This window comes from Vulpes lagopus, chromosome 4, assembly GCF_018345385.1.
Source record: "Vulpes lagopus strain Blue_001 chromosome 4, ASM1834538v1, whole genome shotgun sequence".
NCBI lineage: Eukaryota > Metazoa > Chordata > Mammalia > Carnivora > Canidae > Vulpes > Vulpes lagopus.
This window is the reverse complement of record NC_054827.1, coordinates 35,431,063-35,449,272: the sequence shown is the minus strand read 5'-3', so window position 1 is coordinate 35,449,272 and position 18,210 is coordinate 35,431,063. Positions and strand designations below refer to the sequence as shown.

Genomic DNA, 18,210 nt, shown 5'->3' with positions numbered 1-18,210 from the left:
ACAACCTTCCTTTTGATCTGTGTGTCTGGCTACTTGGTATTAAGATCTTGGCCCAATTCACTGAGTTAGGTGAGAACCTCTCAATCCCCCAATCTAGTTACTCTTCAGTGAGTCACCCTGTTCCAATTCTCGGCAGAGCACATATCCCATGTGAATAGGGACAGTGATGGTCTTATTCTGGGTTGGGCCTCAGTCTTAAACTGTGCCTGGCACCCTATATGCTCAATGCATATTTGTTTTATAAGTGGCTGAAGAGGTTAAAAACACCATGGATAAAATAAAGCACTGCATGAAATATAAAATGCTTTTATTAACAAATAAAACCCTCCTGGTTTTCACTTAGTGATTTCTCTTGGACAGGAGAACCATATTGATTACTCTAACAGCCTGAATAATACAAGTGAAAATCTGCTGCCCTCTCATTAGCAAGAAAGATTGGAATGCAGATTCCTTTTTATCAGGAAAGGAAGATGATTCATTTACTGTCTCTACATCCTTCCTCCAGTTATCACTGTGATGCTCTCTGCCCATGTTAATTTCATTCACTTCCTCTGAGAAAGGAGAGCTAAAAACAGAAACGCTGCTACTGAGGTCACAAGATAGGATAGGTGATGTTGCTGTTAGCAGATCCCTGGCCAAGAACGGCCAGATGGTCTGGAGGCTGGGTTGGCAAAGCTGCCTGGGATTCAGGGAAGGTTGCAGGTTAGCAGCAGGAAGCACATACTTCATTAGGTTACAAACTGAGAAGTGGCCAGAGGGTCCTTCTGGCACAAAACTGAAACTCAGCAATGGTTTCTTGGTTTAGTTGTGATTCTCAGTTAATCAGGGCAAATTGGTTTAAAGTCCGATACTAGCCTCAGGTTAGTTCACACAACCCAGGGAGATAACCTAGAAAATATTTCATCTTCTGTTTTTCTAATGCATATTTATGCATTTCTATTAGGGAAGTGAAAGGACTGTCCAGTCACTCTCAGGGCAGGGCTAACTACTGTCCCCTCATCATAGGCAGCAATGCTTTTTTATGAACTGTGGTTGCTTCACTTTCCTTAGCTCAAGAAATACCACAAAGGGAAAAGGCACAGAGGGAGTCTCCAAGGGCTTGCCCAGCATGTGGAATCAACAGAGCAATAGCTCCATCTGCCGACTGTGGCTAACACAGCAGTCAGGACGGGTGACAAGTTAGCAATCATGCCTGGAGCTCCTTCTCAACGCCCCAGTGATTCACGGCACTGCTGAGAGTCTGTCGTCCTTAGGCACAAAGTGGTCAGAAGTTCCTAAACATTTTAAGGTTCTGTGCTGTCACTATGAATTTATCTTTTTATTTTATTTTTTATTTTTTTAAAAATTTTATTTATTTATGATAGACATAGAGAGAAAGGAGGCAGACACAGGCAGAGGGAGAAGCAGGCTCCATGCCGGGAGCCCGACACGGGACTCCATCCCGGGACTACAGGATTGCACCCTGGGCCAAAGGCAGGCGCTAAACCGCTGAGCCACCCAGGGATCCCCCTATCTTTTTATTTTAAATCAGCTGAACTGCTCCAGAAGCGACCAGGGGTGCAATGGTTTTGTATCGGATCAAGTGCTGCGAGCCTTCTTCCAAGTCAATCACATAGTCCCTGAAAAAGGAGGAAAAAATGTATGCAGAGCTGAGCTGGTGCCCCCAGTGGATGAACATTTCCCACCATCAAGGTCACAAGTCACTCACCTTTGCTCATCTGTTTCTGGTTCTACCAGTATGTTTTCCTGTCGTTCTTTCACTCTCAAAAACACGTATGAATCCAGATCTGGTTTGGGAACTGCTAGAAAGATGATAATGCAGTCAGAAAATACTTAGCCAACAAGATCAACATGGGGAAGTTGCTGGGGCTCACTGTACTGAGCACTAAGGGACCCCTGATGTGACAGCATTTTGTGGGGAGGGTGACTTGAGGAGAGATCTGGGTCCTTATAGAAACAGCACACTTCCTATTCAGGGTCTCACACAGCAACAGCTCATCCAACGGATGCCGAGTACATAAAATGTGCACATTATGTAAGATACAAGCAAGCATGACCGTAGTCACTCTGTGGGGCTACCGGCAGCATCTGAGAAAGTGTCACACTGGTGGCACAGTCACTCTGCGAAGTGGGGAGAAAGAAGTCAATGCAGACTTAATGAGGGAGTGAGCCAGGGAGTAACAGGAAGGGCCAAGCAGAAATATGCATGACGTTCTGGGAGGACAAAAGTGTATAAATCTAGTGAGAAAATATTTTTATATAAAGCAGTAGTAGGAGAGCATGAGAAAGACTGGGTCACATAGGGATAGTCTTGAGAGTCAGACAACTGAATATAGGTTTTCCCTGTAAATGATCCTTCACTGGTTGATTCCAGGGTGAGAGGCTGCTCCTCTTCTATCACTAGCCAACACTGCATGTGAGGAGGTGCCCAGAGCTGGGCTGCTCTACAGCTCTTCATTTCTTGGAGCCCTGTGTACCCAGAGGACTCCATCAACCGTAGGTTCTGAGAAGCTACTGGATAACTCTCAGTTCTAAGAGCCTAGCTCATTCATATTGCCCTTTATTCCCTCATCCACAGGTCGGGGGTGGGGAGGGGGTGGAATTCAGGGTAATAGGCTCCAAAGGTCTAAGGGGTTCAGGGTTTGGGGCCTGCCACAGAGACACCAACTTCACAGGATCTGCTGACCCGGCTGGGCAGTTACTGATTTTAGGAAACCCAGCTGAGATTTCAACATGCCTTCCCCCATTCCACCAGCGGGGTCTACACTGCTTCAGAGGCCTGAAGGGGATGCAGGGCACCTGGTCTAATTAAGCAAGACTGATTTCACTGGGGCAGGCTGATGGCCTCTGCAATCTTCCAATTCCAGGGGCCTGGCACCAGTCCTTGGAAGGGATTTGAGACAAGTGACATGTTTTAGGAGGTGTCTACCAGCACCAACTAGAATCCAGTTAGATTCAGTTTCAGGAATTTAGATTCCTGATGTCCATGGCTGCTTCAATCAGCCAGATGCACTAGCACTGGGCCATGTTTAGGGGATGCAGGTCCTTGCTTCATTCCTATTTTTCCAAGGTGTAGACAACAGTGGCAGACCAGGGCCAGGCCTTTTGTTTCCCTCAGGCAGGTTCACCAAAACGACCAGTTCAGAGTTCCACAAGTCTGCTAGGGGTTTGCCTTGCCCCTGGTGTTGTAGACTGCACTGTGTCCCCCTCCCCACAATGTATATGTTGATGTGCTCACCTGCAGTACTTCAGAATGGAGATGTACTTGAAAATAGGGCCTTTAAGGAAGTAACTAAGTTGAAATGAGACTATTAGGGTAGGGCATGGTCCAATCTGACTGGTGTCCTTATAAAGAAAAGTACACATGCAGAGGGGCAACCACAGGAGAGGCCCCAGAGGAAGCCAACCCTGCCAGCACTCTGGTCAGATTTCTGGCCTCCAGAAAAATCAATGTATGCTCTGCAGTACTTCATTACAGCAGCCTGAACTGACTGACACACCCAGGGAGCTATGTTTCCACTTGTCCTGTTCTAATGCTTCTACTGGCCACAGGGGTCACAGTGCAGTCCCCAGCACAGGCCAGGTGGGAGATGAATTCCCAGGGCTCAGTTGTACTGGACTTGTGGCCTCAGCACATTACATTTAGGTTGTGAACAAGGTGGGACCCAGTCCCCAGAACTGTTTGATTTGGTCTGGCAACTTTGCCTGATGAGATCCTGCTGGGATCCGGCAAGCTGTGAAGGCCTGAGGGGCATGGACTTTAACCTGTGTGTCAATGGTCCCCCACTGGTCCATCCAAGGTTGAGAGTGACTACCATCCAGGACTCCCTTTCCTCAGCTCAGCAGAGTGGTAAGGGGGCATTGCCAGGTGAGCACAAAGGTGGTTTTGGCGGTGCCCCCTCCCCCACTTTCCCTTCCTCCTCCTGCTCAGCCTGAACCCCTTTCCCGTGAGGCACCCTGGACAGTAAAAATATTGGGAACCCTTCCTCTAGGAAGCTGGGAAGTGACTGAAAATCACTGAAGGTTTCTTAGCCTCCTATTTAACCCCTTCTGGATAGGCAGGCAGTCCCTGCATGGGCTGGAATCCATGAGGAAAAGCATGCTAGCCCCTGGAGAACAGAGACCTTTGCCTCCTCAATGCTCAAAAGGGCCTAGCCCAGTGTGGATGCCAGAACATACCAGCTGAAGGAATGAACGTCTGCAGATGTGAACGAATCTGCATTTTTAATCCTAGTCATAAGAATTTCAACCTAAAGACCACAAAAATAATGCTGAAAGGCTACCCTTATATCTTCTCTTAATGATTTTTTTTAAAAGACTTTATTTATTTGAGAGAGAAAGAGCATGAGTGGCAGGGAGTTGGGGCGGGGGCAGAGGGAGAAGTTAACTCCCCGCTGAGCAGGGAGCCCAATGTGGGGCTCGATCCCAGGACCCCAGGATCATGACGTGAGCCCAAGGCAGACACTTAATGGAGTGAACCACCCAGGTGCCTCAATGACTTTTTTTTGTTTGTTTGTTTTCAAACCACAACACTCCCTCTCTTCTTTTTTCTGCTCATCTACATACTTATTTTTTCAGGCTTGAGAGTAAAGAGGAAGACCTTATTCTAAGGCACCCGAAGATATGTCTGAAAAGGGAGTGCTCCGCTCACCTGACCTCAGGAGGTCCACCACCTGTAAATTAGGAGGCATATGCTTTAAGGCAACATTCTTGAGGTAGGTCTCTGTGTTAGCCATGTATCTGAAAGAGAGGAATTCAAATTACTACAACCACACAACTGGCAGGAGCCACCAGGTTGTCAGACACATGACGGTGGCCCAGCCATCAGTTTCACAGAGACAACCACCAACACCCATACTCACGAGCCAGGGAAAGAAAGCCATCTCTATGCATCCTGCTTACTCACTGTTTGGCAAAGACCAGCTCCTCTGGAGAAAGACTAGACAGCTCCCCCTCACCGGATGTTTTCTCCTTTTCAAGGATATGAGGGAAAAACTTCTCTATCTGAAGATAAATACAAATCATCGTGTAAATGTGTCAGGATTTGAGAATTAAATATACTAGTTTTCTGAAATAGGTTGAGGTTAAACTAGAATTGATTTCAAAAATGGCAAGTCTTCACAGTCAAGACCTTTTCTAGACTTTCAAGATTTCAAGAAGGCAGGTTTCAAGGAATTCAGAGCAAACATGAGAGCTATAAAAAGGAAGACCATTTAAAAAGGATGAAAAGCTTTCATAAAAGAAAATCTGAATATACACCTGTAAATGGTATGTATGAGGGAGAAAAGGGCATATCATCTAACATTTCTAGTCAACTGCACTGGTTGTTCTTCTATGAGACGAACCATGTACAGAAGCTGGAAAGACACAAATAGAGGGAAGAGTGACTCTTAACTATAAGAATATAACCAGCAAGGACGAAGCCCACAGTGAGGGGAGGCTTGGAAAAAAATGGTAAGAACTACTAGGAAAACACAAAACAAAACAAAACAAAAAAGCTAAAAGTTAAAGATATATGGTCAGGAACTGCATATGGATTAGCCCACTGCTCAAATCAGTACTGTTAGGCTTCTCTGTGGAGGGAAGTGCAAGCAGAGAAATGACAATGGGAAGGAGGATCTGAGGCCAGGACAAAGGACCACTTATCTGTTTAAAGGAGTTTTAAGTCTCTTGCCTTGGATCAGTTATATTCTGCTCATATACGGAGTTTCAGCGCATAAGGCCTTCTGTGCTAGAGTCTGTAAATGGCTGTGGCCCTCCATCACTTAGTGCTCTGCAGACACAGGTGGTCTCATGATCTTAGAATCACGTGCTCAGATGAGGTAAGAAATACTGGAGATGGGCCAATTTCCCAATTTTCAAAAATACAAAGAAGGTGGGGGAACCTTAAAATACAGATTAGTGTCCTCCACATTGGTATGTGGCATTATATTGGAACAGATCACTTAAGGGATGGTTTGTGAACTCAAAGAAAATTCAGCGGTTAACACAAAGAGGATTTATTCAACTTAAGAAAAAAAGTGAGTGCCCTGGTAGTTGAGGATGGGGAAAGGCATATTTTTTACATCTCTATTTTTTCAAAACACACGACACCATTGTTATGACATCCTTGGGGGCAAGCTGTAAAGCCGGGACTGTGACAGCATAGAAAGGGAGAGCAAGAAGCAATTGTAACAAACAACACCGATTCAACACACAGATGTCAACCTGTAGGGAAGTCTCTGGTGGAATACTCTATTGCTGGCCCAGTCTCGTTAATGAATCAGATAAGATCTTTAACGACATACTTACCAAACTTGACATAAAGTGAAGACATAGAATGTTGAGATAGCTAATATATTAAATGACAAGATCAGGATCCAGAGAACAGGGAAATGACCCAATTTAATAAGATAAAGTACAAGAAGGGTAAGTACTAAGCGATATACTTAGGGGTTGAAAAATCAAACCATTCAAATACAGGCTAGTCACAGGATGGGAAAATAGTAACTCAGAAACTTCAAAGAGGTTAGACTTCATGGCAAGTGCAGAATGAATGGTGTGATGTATCTGTGTAATATGGAAGTAATCCTCCTATTTTTCACAAGTGACCAAACTACAACTGGAATATCATACTCAGTCGTAGGTGGTATGATTTAAGGATACCCAGGAACTGGAACCTTTGTCAGAACCAGAACCAGTGAGTAAATGGAAATACATAAATGAAATGTTTGGCTGAGAGCACTCTCATGTAGGAGAAAGGATGTATTCATTTTGTAGTAACTAAGGGAACAAGTGGAACCAAATGAGAAGAGGCTACAGGAGGTAAGAACTTCCCAAGGTTAAAATAGACATCATACAGAGAAAGAATGTTTTGTGATTTCATTTTTGTAAGTTAGATAGCCTCAGAACTCTACCTGAATATTAAGTCATCATGGTCAATTTGACACCTGCTATATGATGGGTTTACCTGCAAAGTAATTTCTGAAGCTAATTCTCTGCTGGTCAGTATTCCCTAGTCAACCATGCAAAGGACTCTGCCATACAGCACTGCCATGCTGTAATTCCAGGGGGCACCTTTCACAAAGCAGATTAATAGACTACAAATGTTTCCCCAGACATGTGCAACACATGTTCCAGCTAGGCTTCTCCAGAATAATCTCTTGCCCTCCTTACTCTTTAGCTACCCTAATACTGGGCTTCATGGCATCTTCATGCCCTGGATTCTCCTAGGCAGGCTCCAGCCCAACTTCTCCCCAGGATGCTCCATCTATATTACAAACACATTGCCTTAATGCCTACAGATATCTCCATGTCAAACCTTCATAAGCCGACACCGCAAGTAGCTGCTAAGGACATAGCGGATCCTCTCCATCTCCATTCGATGGATACTGACTTTCAGATCCCCCTTCTTGGCTCTCCTGAGATTTTCTTCCTATTAAAAGAGAAAATGAAGTATATTCAGACTGAGAACCTTTTTCATTTAATCTGCAGAACTGCATAGGGACTATAATCACTGGCAAGTTTGAGGACTCAAAGACTACATTTAGATCAAAGGAGAACCAAACAACTCCTAAGGGTTCTGATTTTCTTACACAAATAATATAAGACTACAGTCTCATAAAAAGTTCAAACAATACTCATTTACTTTTAGAAAACAATCATCTGAATAGAATCTGAATATGGTCAGTGAGAAAGGCGTAGCACTCAAACCCAATTGTAAAGGAGATAATATAGCAGACAAAAGAAATGTCTAAAGGCAGTGTTAAATCACCAGTTGAGACTGCAAAATACCAATGCTTTAAAGCTAGTCTGAAGCTGATAATGCCTTAAGACCCGCTCATCTAAGCCAAGTGTCTCTGGAGGCCAGGCAGGCAAGTGATCTGAGAAGGGTGGGTAGGCAAGGACCATGGGGAATGGACAGCATATGAAAGCGGGTGGCCCTGACCCTGCTCTGGGCAGCTGTTCTCATACATAAACGTGGGCCCAGTATTGACAGGGTTTTAGACTTTTCAGGGGAAGCTGACATCCAGATATTCACAAGAACGTTTGTGCTTTATAAATGTAGGTAACTAATTCAATATTAGAAAAACCCATTAGGCTGGGCCAAATAAGACAGATTTAGCATCAGACTTCAACCTCTCGCTATGCTGACAAACCCTTTTAAAGTTCTCTTTGTAACTCTGAGATAAGCAACTCTTACCATGTGATCGAGCTGTTCCATGACGCATTCTACAATTTCAGACTTGCTTTCCAGCAGCTCAGGGGCAAACTTTTCATTCATCCAGGCCTAAAAAACAATGCCCCCGCCGCCAAATATACATATCAGTATCACTCACAATGGAGCAAAATAACCATGTGAGTCCTATATATTCCAAGAAAATCACAGCTATTTCTGGCAAAGACAATTGTCTGCCTATGAATTGGAAGTAATCGAAATGCTTTGTAAACAAGCTATGTTTTTCATGGCTTTTCTATTTATTTTAGTGGGAAGGCTGTGCTTACAATCTTATATCTAACCAACGTTGCAAAAAATCACTGTTCATGTCAAAAATGTCATTTGACTCTGAAGTTCCCTAATATCATTTATTTAAAAAAAAAAAATGTCGGTATGATGCCCACCAGTAAGAGCAACACCATCTGGTGTTCAAACAGTACATTTAACCAAATAGCATCAACACTTTCCTCCTCCTTCCTGTGCTACTTTCCGCCAGGGGGCGCCAGCCAGCATCCTTCTATTTTGAGGGACCAGGTGACCTAACTCTACACATCTCATTGGGGAAGCTTAGAGTACTTTACAAAAATTCTTTCATTCATCATTATAATATCTGAGAGGAAATGGATACAGTTATCCTTATCTTAATTATTAATGAGAAAACACGTTATTTACTAACCACCTAAGAGTACAAAGGATCACAATATAAAAGGATATTCATCTATTAAACAATTTTGGAACAAAAGGTTAAATCCTTAGTTTATGACTCTGCCCCAGATGTTTGGTACATTTCAGCAATTACCACGGCTTAGAGAACTGAAATATCCACAGGTGATTGAGGAAAACTAATCCTATCTTTCAATTACAGGAAATTTAGTTTCAGCATAGTTCAGAATTATATGCTAATCAGACTCACTTTATTCCTTTCTTTCTGCATATCCAATTCTCATCATGAAGACACATTACTAAACACTGGGTACTCCTGCTACCATACAATTTTTTTTTTTTTTCCACATGCTCAAGCTCCTGTAATAGTGCTATAAAAGTTAACCAGAGGGATCCCTGGGTGGCTCAGCGGTTTGGCGCCCGCCTTTGGCCCAGGGCGCGATCCTGGAGTCCCAGGATCGAGTCCCACATCGGGCTCCTGGCATGGAGCCTGCTTCTCCCTCTGCCTGTGTCTCTGCCTCTCTCTCTCTCTCTCTCTCTCTCTCTGTCTATCATGAATGAATAAATAAAATCTTTAAAAAAAAATAAAAAAAATAAAAGTTAACCAGAAAGAGTCTGTATTTTCAAGGAACATTATGAATGAGAAAAGACCGAATTGTCACAGAGGACTTATAAAAGCAGGAGATTTTCTTTTTAACTGATTTTATTAAATACTGCATTGGTACGGAAATTATGAAATATAACATGAATAGAGATATAAACAACTGTGTGCACATAACTTCATTAACAAGTATTATTATTTTAAGTCCCTGTGTCTTCCTCCCTCTTCAAAGGTAATCATTAGCCTGACCTTAGTATTTAATTTTCTGTAGTTTCACTACATTTGTTTGTATCTCTACATAATGATTCCCAATGATTTCAAGAAAAATGATAACACTTGTTGGGTACAATAGGGGTAAAATGGGGGTAGATTTGAAGGGGATTTCTTACTGACATTATGAAATTATTTTTATAAAAATATTTAAAACATTAACAGAAATTTTATATTAGTATAAAATTGTCAAATAAAATGATTTCAAAATATTTAGTGAGAAACTTGCATTTAAATCCATGGTCTTTTTTTTAAATAATCAGGTTCTATGTTTGAAATAGCTACATTTGATTCTGATCAAAATTTTAATGACAATCTGTTCATTATGGGCTAAACTGTGTTCCTCTCCACTCTCAATTCATGTGTTTAAGTCCTAACTCCTAACATCTCAGAAAGTGCCTGCATTTGGAAACAGGGTCTTTAAAGAGGTAATGAAGTTAAAATGAATTAGGTGGCCTTTAATTCTGTGACTAAGAGAATCTAAGAGGAGGAAATTTGAACACAGACACATATGGAAGACCATGTGAAGACATATGGAGAAGATGGCCATCTATAAGCCCAGGAGAGAATCCTGAGAAGAAATCTCTGGTGCCAGCACCTTGATTTCAGACTCCTGGCCTCCAGCATTGAGAAAATACACGTCTGTTGTTTAATCTACCCAGTCTGTGATGCTTTGTTTTACAGCCTTAGCAAATTAATATAATCATTAAAATGAGAAACTTTGCACTGTAATAACTTTTAAATATATATATATATATATATATATATATATATATATATATAATTTTTTTTTTTTTCCAACAGGCATTCATGAGTATCTTATATATACTCCTGGAGCTGTGTTTTTCAGTGGCCTGGTGAGGTTTCTCTGTAGGCCATGCTATGCAGCCTACAAGTCTGTGTCTAGCTACAGCAGCTGTCCAGGTGGTGGACCAACTCTTTGGCTGCACTCAGGGCACTGCAATGGAGCTTTGGGCCAGAGATGTAACTCATGCTCACCCACCGCTAAAGCTGAGGCTGTGCTGCCGTCCAAGGAGCCCCTCATACCCACAAGAGGGAACCAGCCTGGGGGCTCTGGCTGTCCCAGAGGGTAGATGGTCAACACTGTGATACAGTATAGCATACCGGTGTGTGCCATGAACTCTGCCTCAAACAATTTTGCAAGTGTCTGAGCTTAACATAAATGGTTTCTTCAAAAACTTATTTTTTATTGTTCCACACTATGTTCTTGAGTCAACCATGTTGTTGCAGGAGCTATCTTTCACTTATTTTATTGCTGCTTTTTTTCTCCCATTGTGCATATAGATAACTTTTATTCATTCTATTGTTGATGGATATTTAGGTTATTTTCAGTTTTTAATCATTGCAAGCAATACTATGAACATTTTGTGATGTCTCCTGGAAGTTTTCTCTAGGGTAAGTACCTGGGAGTAGAATGACTGGGACACAAGATATGTGTGCCTTCAACTTGACAAGACAATAACAAGTTATTTTCCAAAGTGCACCAATTCACCACAGTAAACAAGTATGCAAATACTCCACAAACCTTTATACTGTTTTATTTACATGTTGCATTATATTGTTCATCTTCTTCATTTCTAATCTGATGGGTATGAAGTGGCATCTCTTAAGGATTTAAATTTTTATGTTACTGATTACTAAAAAGATCAAACATCTTTTCCATATGACTACTGACCACCTTGGTTTCCACTTCTGAAAGATGCCTTCAGGGGCAGCCCGGGTGGTTCAGCGGTTTAGTGCCGCCTTCAGCCCAGGGCCTGATCCTGGAGACCTGGGATTGAGTCCCACGTCGGGCTCCCTGCATGGAGCCTGCTTCTCCCTCTGCCTGTGTCTCTGCCTCTCTCTCTCTGTGTCTCTCATGAATAAATAAATAAAATCTTAAAAAAAAAAAAAAAAAGAAAGATGCCTTCATTTTTTCTATTGGATAGTTTGTGAAGTTTGTTTATATATTGTGGATACTAATACTGCACATATTTTCTCCCTGTTTTGCAGCATGTCTTTTTATTGTTATGAAAGTGTAAAAACAAAAGTTCTCAATTTTACTGTAGAACTTTGTGTTTTTGGATTTTTGTTTCATTAATCCTTTAATAATAAGGCAGGGGCTCTTACACTAGGCGGGCAGATTTTAAAGGTGTCTGTGAATCTCCTGAAATTATATGCATAATTTCTGGATGTGTGTGTATCCATATATTATTCTGCGAAACAGGGCCAGTTTTCACCAGATTTTCAAAAAGGTCTGTGATATAAAAATAAATGAAGAATTACTCTCATACAGTAAGGATTATCTTCCTTTTGTCATCCATGATTACAACACATGGTAGAAAATAGTCAAGAATATTAAAATAATTCCAGGAAGCGACTGTTAAAGAGAGAAGACAACAGGTGTAGTAGATTAAGAGCACATATTCTGGAGTCAAAGAGACTTGGTTCATATTAGGCAGTAATAGTTGCCTCACTGGGTGGGTAGTTGTATGGATTATCACTACTCACAGCTAACTGAGTACTCATCATGTGTCAAACAATATGCTAAGCATTTCACATATATTATCTCATTTAATCCTCAGAACGGCTCTGTGAAAGAACTGCTATTATTAATGCTTACCTGCTCCAGCTTTTCAATGAGCTCTGCAGGAGTTAGGACCACCTCTTCACTATCTGCATCAGAGTCCTGTCCTGTGTGGTCCAGTTCCTCTGTCATCTTCTCTGAAACCAGGTACCTAATGAAAATAAGAACCAATACCTTGCAGTGTAGTTTCTATTTATTTGCAAGAATAGGCAACTGTATATCTAAAATTGGTGTTGCAGAGGCTCACTGGCAGTAGCGCCAGTCAGTTCACAGGCTTTGATTCTTTTCAACTCTTCCTTCAAACCTTAGGTCAGGGATCAGTTTCTCCAAGAGGTCACCTCTTAAAAGTATTTCCACATAGGCCTGAAACGGAGCGTCTGTCACAGCACACAGTAACTGTCTTCCTGGTAGAAGTGCTTTCCTTAGGGACCGTGTTCACTTCAGTTCAAATATGCATCAGCATCTGCTTTGTTCCAGCACCGTAAGTCCTAGGACCTATTTTTTTTTATTTTTTATTTATGATAGTCACAGAGAGAGAGAGGCAGAGACACAGGCAGAGGGAGAAGCAGGCTCCATGCACCGGGAGCCTGACGTGGGATTCGATCCCGGGTCTCCAGGATCGCGCCCTGGACCAAAGGCAGGCGCCAAACCGCTGCGCCACCCAGGGATCCCAAGTCCTAGGACCTAATCACCTGCGCACTCCCCGGGCTTTAGCACAGCGCTGAGCAGGCACTTACACTCGTTGCAAGAACTCATCAACCCGGAGGCACAGGGCCCAGCACCACCAGACCAGAGATCATCCCAGATGCTAAGACGGTAGGTGGCAGGGACCGAGGACGTCCTCGGAGTATCGGGGAAGCTGAGCAGACTCCTCCAGCTCCTCTCCCGCCTGGGCGCCCCGGGCTCAGGCAGCCCCCCCCAACACACAGACACACACGCCGCCAGACGTCCCGCTCGGACGCTCACCTGGGCACGAGGGCGGCAGAGGCGCACTCCAAGGGGCAGGCGGCTAGTCTGGGAAGGATGAGGAAGCGCCTCAGCTTTGGGAGCAGCACCAGGACGCGGAACAACCTCCTCCTGGGCTCTCCCGGATGCGCCGACCCTCGACTGCTCTGCTCCCGCGCTCTTCTCACAAGGTTTCCGCCCCTCCATACGTCACCGCGCTCGGGCGGCGTTGACCAATCACAGCGCGGGGGCGGGGACTCGGCTCGCCGCGGCCCGATCACCCCGCGGCCTCACGCAGGGAGTTGGCCCCGCCCCCTGGGCCGGCTGCGGGAGAAGGCGGGCACGGCGGGCAGCAGCCGGGACGGCCGGGAGGGGGCGCCTCGGCACCGCGGCTGCGGGGAGCGGCCCGCAGAGCTGGCCAGTTCCGCCTCGCGGGTCCTCTTCTGCGTCCGCCGCTCTTGTGGGCCTGCGGGTCCCTGCGTCCTCGCCGGGGCTTCTGCTGTGGCAGCTGTGTGCGGGTCTGAGCACCTTAGGCTAGCGGTTCTGCAAGCGTGGTTCCAGCCCAGCAGCATCGGTGCCCCGAACCCGCGAGAAATGCAGATTCTCAGGCCCCACCCAGACCCGCTTAGTCAGCAATCTGGGGGCGTTGGGACGGGCTCTCCCCTGGTGATTCTGATGCCGGTGAGCTTGCAGAGCACCGCTCTAGGCTGTGCTTCCACCCCGGCTGCTTCACGTTGCAGACTAGACCCTGACCGTGCTGCTGGGCCTTCTCCCCTTAATGTAGGACAAGCGCGTATCTATCATCTATCTATCTATCTATCTATCTATCTATCTATCTATCTATCTATCTATCTATCTATCTATCATCTATCTATCTATCTATCTATCTATCTATCTATCTATCTATCTATCTATCTATCATCTATCTATCTATCTATCTATCTATCATCTATCTATCTATCTATCTATCTATCATCTATCTATCTATCTATCATCTATCTATCTATCTATCTATCTATCTATCTATCATCTATCTATCTATCTATCTATCTATCTATCTATCATCTATCTATCTATCATCTATCTATCTATCTATCATCTATCTATCTATCATCTATCTATCTATCTATCATCTATCTATCTATCATCTATCTATCTATCATCTATCTATCTATCATCTATCTATCTATCATCTATCTATCTATCTATCTATCATCTATCTATCTATCATCTATCTATCTATCATCTATCTATCTATCTATCTATCTATCTATCTATCTATCATCTATCTATCTATCTATCTATCTATCTATCTATCTATCTATCTATCTATCTATCATCTATCTATCTATCTATCTATCATCTATCTATCTATCTATCTATCTATCTATCATCTATCTATCTATCTATCTATCTATCTATCTATCTATCTATCTATCTATCTATCATCTATCTATCTATCTATCTATCTATCTATCTATCTATCTATCTATCTATCTATCTATCATCTATCTATCTATCATCTATCTATCTATCTATCTATCTATCTATCTATCTATCTATCTATCTATCTATCTATCTATCTATCATCTATCTATCATCTATCTATCTATCTATCATCTATCTATCTATCTATCTATCTATCTATCTATCATCTATCTATCTATCTATCTATCATCTATCTATCTATCATCTATCTATCTATCATCTATCTATCACCTATCTATCTATCATCTATCTATCATCTATCTATCTATCATCTATCTATCTATCTATCTATCTATCTATCTATCTATCTATCATCTATCTATCTATCTATCTATCTATCTATCTATCATCTATCTATCATCTATCTATCTATCTATCTATCATCTATCTATCTATCATCTATCTATCTATCTATCTATCTATCTATCTATCTATCTATCTATCTATCTATCTATCTATCATCTATCTATCTATCATCTATCTATCTATCATCTATCTATCTATCTATCTATCCTAACTCCTGCAGAGCTCATTGAAAGCCTGGAACAGGTAAGCATTAGTAATAACGGTTTTTTAAAAAAAAGATTTTATTTACTTATTCATGAGAGATACAGAGACAGGCAGAGAGAGAAGCAGGGTCCACGCCGGGAGCCCGACGTAGGACTCGATCCCGGGTCTCCAGGATCACGTCGTGGGCCGAAGGCGGCGCTGAACCTCTGAGCCACCCGGGCTGCCCTAACGGTTCTTTCACAGAGTCATTGCAAGGATTAAATGAGATAATATATGTAAAATGCTTAGCATATTGTCTGATACCAGTTTTTTTTCTCAGAATTGTGGGTGCTTTCTCTGTTTTCTGTGCAAAGTACCACATGTGGCTTCCCTAAAGTGTCTCTTCCCCATCAGTCTGCAGACTCTTCTCCTTGTGATGTTTCCTGTGCGATACTCATTGATTTGAATAGGAAGTTTGGCTAATTGACAGGTTGATAGTACCTGCCTGATTGCAGTCATGTTTTGAAAATAGAATATCCTGAGTGGTAGCATAGGCACGTTCACAAAAGGGCCGTGGAAGCTGTGGGACATTGAGGAGGGATTCCAAAAGGGACAATTTCGTTTGAGCTCAACTTGCAGAGTGAATTTTTGGTGACAAATGGATGGCCCTTTCAAGGACCGTTTCAATTCTGTGTTTCAGTGGTTTTGTAATCCCAAGGTTTTCACACTTGTGGCAGATTGTGTTTTCCAAAGACAGCTGCTCTGGCATAGATCTCATCCCACAGACTCTTCTTGCAATATGATGCTGACACTCCTCCATCAAGGGGGGTGGTCTGTGTTGTTGCCTCTGGGAAGACCTCCCGACACTGCTATGGAAGCGTAAAGAGGGCTGGAAATCAAGATGGTCACACCAGTGCCTCAGCAAGGCTTGACTTCAAACTGAAGACATTTTTCTCTTCCTAATTCTCAAAGCCCCCTCCTCCCTTTCACTTGTTTTTCTGTACAATCCTTTGTTCCATGTCAATATTGACATCTTGTTGATCTCAATGTACACTTAGTAACAGGACTGGGATGGCCAGTGCCAGCACTAGTCTTGAGACAGCTTGAAGACAGAATGGAACGCGACCGGCAGCAAGTACCAGATTCCTGCTGAAACCATCCAGATCGTGTATTTTCTTTTTCTATCTATCTTTTTTTTTTTAAAGGATTTTATTTATTTATTTGACAGAGAGCTAGCAAGAGAGTACAGCAGGCAGAGGAAGAGGGAGAAGCAGATTCCCCGAGAAACAGGGAGCTGGATGCAGAGCTCGATCCCAGGACCCTGAGATCATGACCTGAGCGAAAGGAAGATGCTTAACCAACAGAGCCACCCAGGCACCCAGATCCTGTATTTTCTTATAAAACTCCTCAGCCTTTTCCTGGGAGTGGGTGGGCAGTCCTGGAGGCATTAGCCTGCCTCCTTTGCCTGGCAAAGTAATAAACTATCTTCCTTCTTTATGCCCAGACTCTGTCTTCGTGTTACGTACTTTGGAGAACACAGAGGTTGGTTTTCTTTTTTTTTTTTTTTTTAAGATTTTATTTATTTATTCATGAGAGACACATACACAGAGAGAGAGAGAGAGAGGCAGAGAGAGAGGCAGGCTCCATGCAGAGAGCCTGGTCTGGGACTCGATCCCGGGTGTCCAAGATCATGCCCTGGGCCGCAGGCAGGAGCTAAACCGCTGAGCCACCCAGGGATCCCAGAGGTTGGTTTTCAATAGCACTTTGTAATCGCCTTGATCAGGAGAATGTAGCAGAAGTGATTTTATATAATTCCTGGAGTTAAGTCATAAAAGGTGGTGCAGCTTCCACCTAACTCTCTTTAGCTACGTCCCTTGGGAGCAGTGAGCTGCTATGTAAGAAGTTTGGCTATCCTGCAGCTGCCATGCTGAAAGGTCCATATGGAAAGGTCAAGTGGAGATAGAGGGTCATGCCTTAGGAGCCCCAGCAGCCCCATATTCTCTCCTCCAGATGTCTGAGTTGAGTGAGCCTTCAGATGATTCAAGCTTCTCAGGCTGTGAGCAATCCCTACTAACATGGAGAGAGCAGAAATGAGCTGTCCCTGCAGAACTCTGCCTGGATTGCAGATTTGTGAGCAAAATACTGTTTTAAACCCCTAAATTTTGGGATGTCTGGGTGGATCAGTGGCTGAGCGTCTGCCTTTGGCTCAGGGCGTGATCCTGGGGTCCTGGATCAAGGACTCCCTGTGGGGAGCCTGCTTCTCCCTCTGCCTGTGTCTCTGCTTCTCTCTCTGTGTCTCTCATGAATAAATAAATAAAGTCTAAAAAAAAAAGCCCCTAAGTTTACCGGCGTTGTGCAGTAATAGATGATCAGAACATCAGATGATTGGAGCATCAGTTGTTGAGCACAATCCCATTCTTCCATAATCTTCATTCCTACATAGCTTTTCAGTGGTTTCTATTAATATTCCTTAAGTGTTACAGATTTGAGTCCAAGCACTGGTAATTTTTCCACCCACGTACCAGTTGATTATTTTACTGATTCAGAGACTTCCCTTCTCTAGCACCAGCTGCCTTTTCCAATTGCCCACTGCTCCTCAACTGGAGAGTGGGCACCCAGCTTCTGCTTTCCTTTTTTTAAAAAAATTTCTTTAAAAGGTTTTATTTATGAGAGACACAGAGAGAGAGAGAGCGAGAGAGACAGAGACAGAGACACAGGCAGAGGGAGAAGCAGGCTCCATGCAGGGAGCCTGATCTGGGACTCGATCCCAGGACTCCAGGATCACACCCTGGGCTGAAGGCAGTGCTAAACCGCTGAGCCACCCAGGCTGCCCAGCTTCTGCTCTTTTACTTAGTAGAGACGTGGCCATAAACAAATCTCTTCTCTGGACTTAGGTGGTGCCACCTGTTCAGTGAGAATAATATGTGTCTTCCTGAATGGAGAACGATAGATTAACTTCTAAGATCTTTG

At 43.3% G+C, this 18,210-nt stretch overlaps 1 protein-coding gene across 2 annotated transcripts; it reads right to left on the bottom strand.

Moving 5' to 3' along the window:
* Nucleotides 1-290: 290 nt before the first annotated feature.
* On the bottom strand, nucleotides 291-13,455 carry GINS4 (GINS complex subunit 4). Of its 2 annotated transcripts, none has more exons than XM_041751401.1 (8): nucleotides 13,285-13,455; nucleotides 12,355-12,469; nucleotides 8,183-8,269; nucleotides 7,301-7,414; nucleotides 4,907-5,004; nucleotides 4,652-4,740; nucleotides 1,709-1,802; nucleotides 291-1,619 (listed from the first exon to the last, which is right to left on the bottom strand). In XM_041751401.1, exons 2-8 carry the CDS (start codon nucleotides 12,448-12,450, stop codon nucleotides 1,523-1,525), a joined length of 675 nt encoding a protein of 224 aa, XP_041607335.1. In that variant the 5' UTR covers nucleotides 12,451-12,469; nucleotides 13,285-13,455; the 3' UTR covers nucleotides 291-1,522. The 2 variants fall into 2 exon arrangements, with proteins under 2 accessions (XP_041607335.1, XP_041607336.1); XM_041751402.1 differs by having other exon boundaries at nucleotides 1,709-1,799.
* Nucleotides 13,456-18,210: the final 4,755 nt, after the last annotated feature.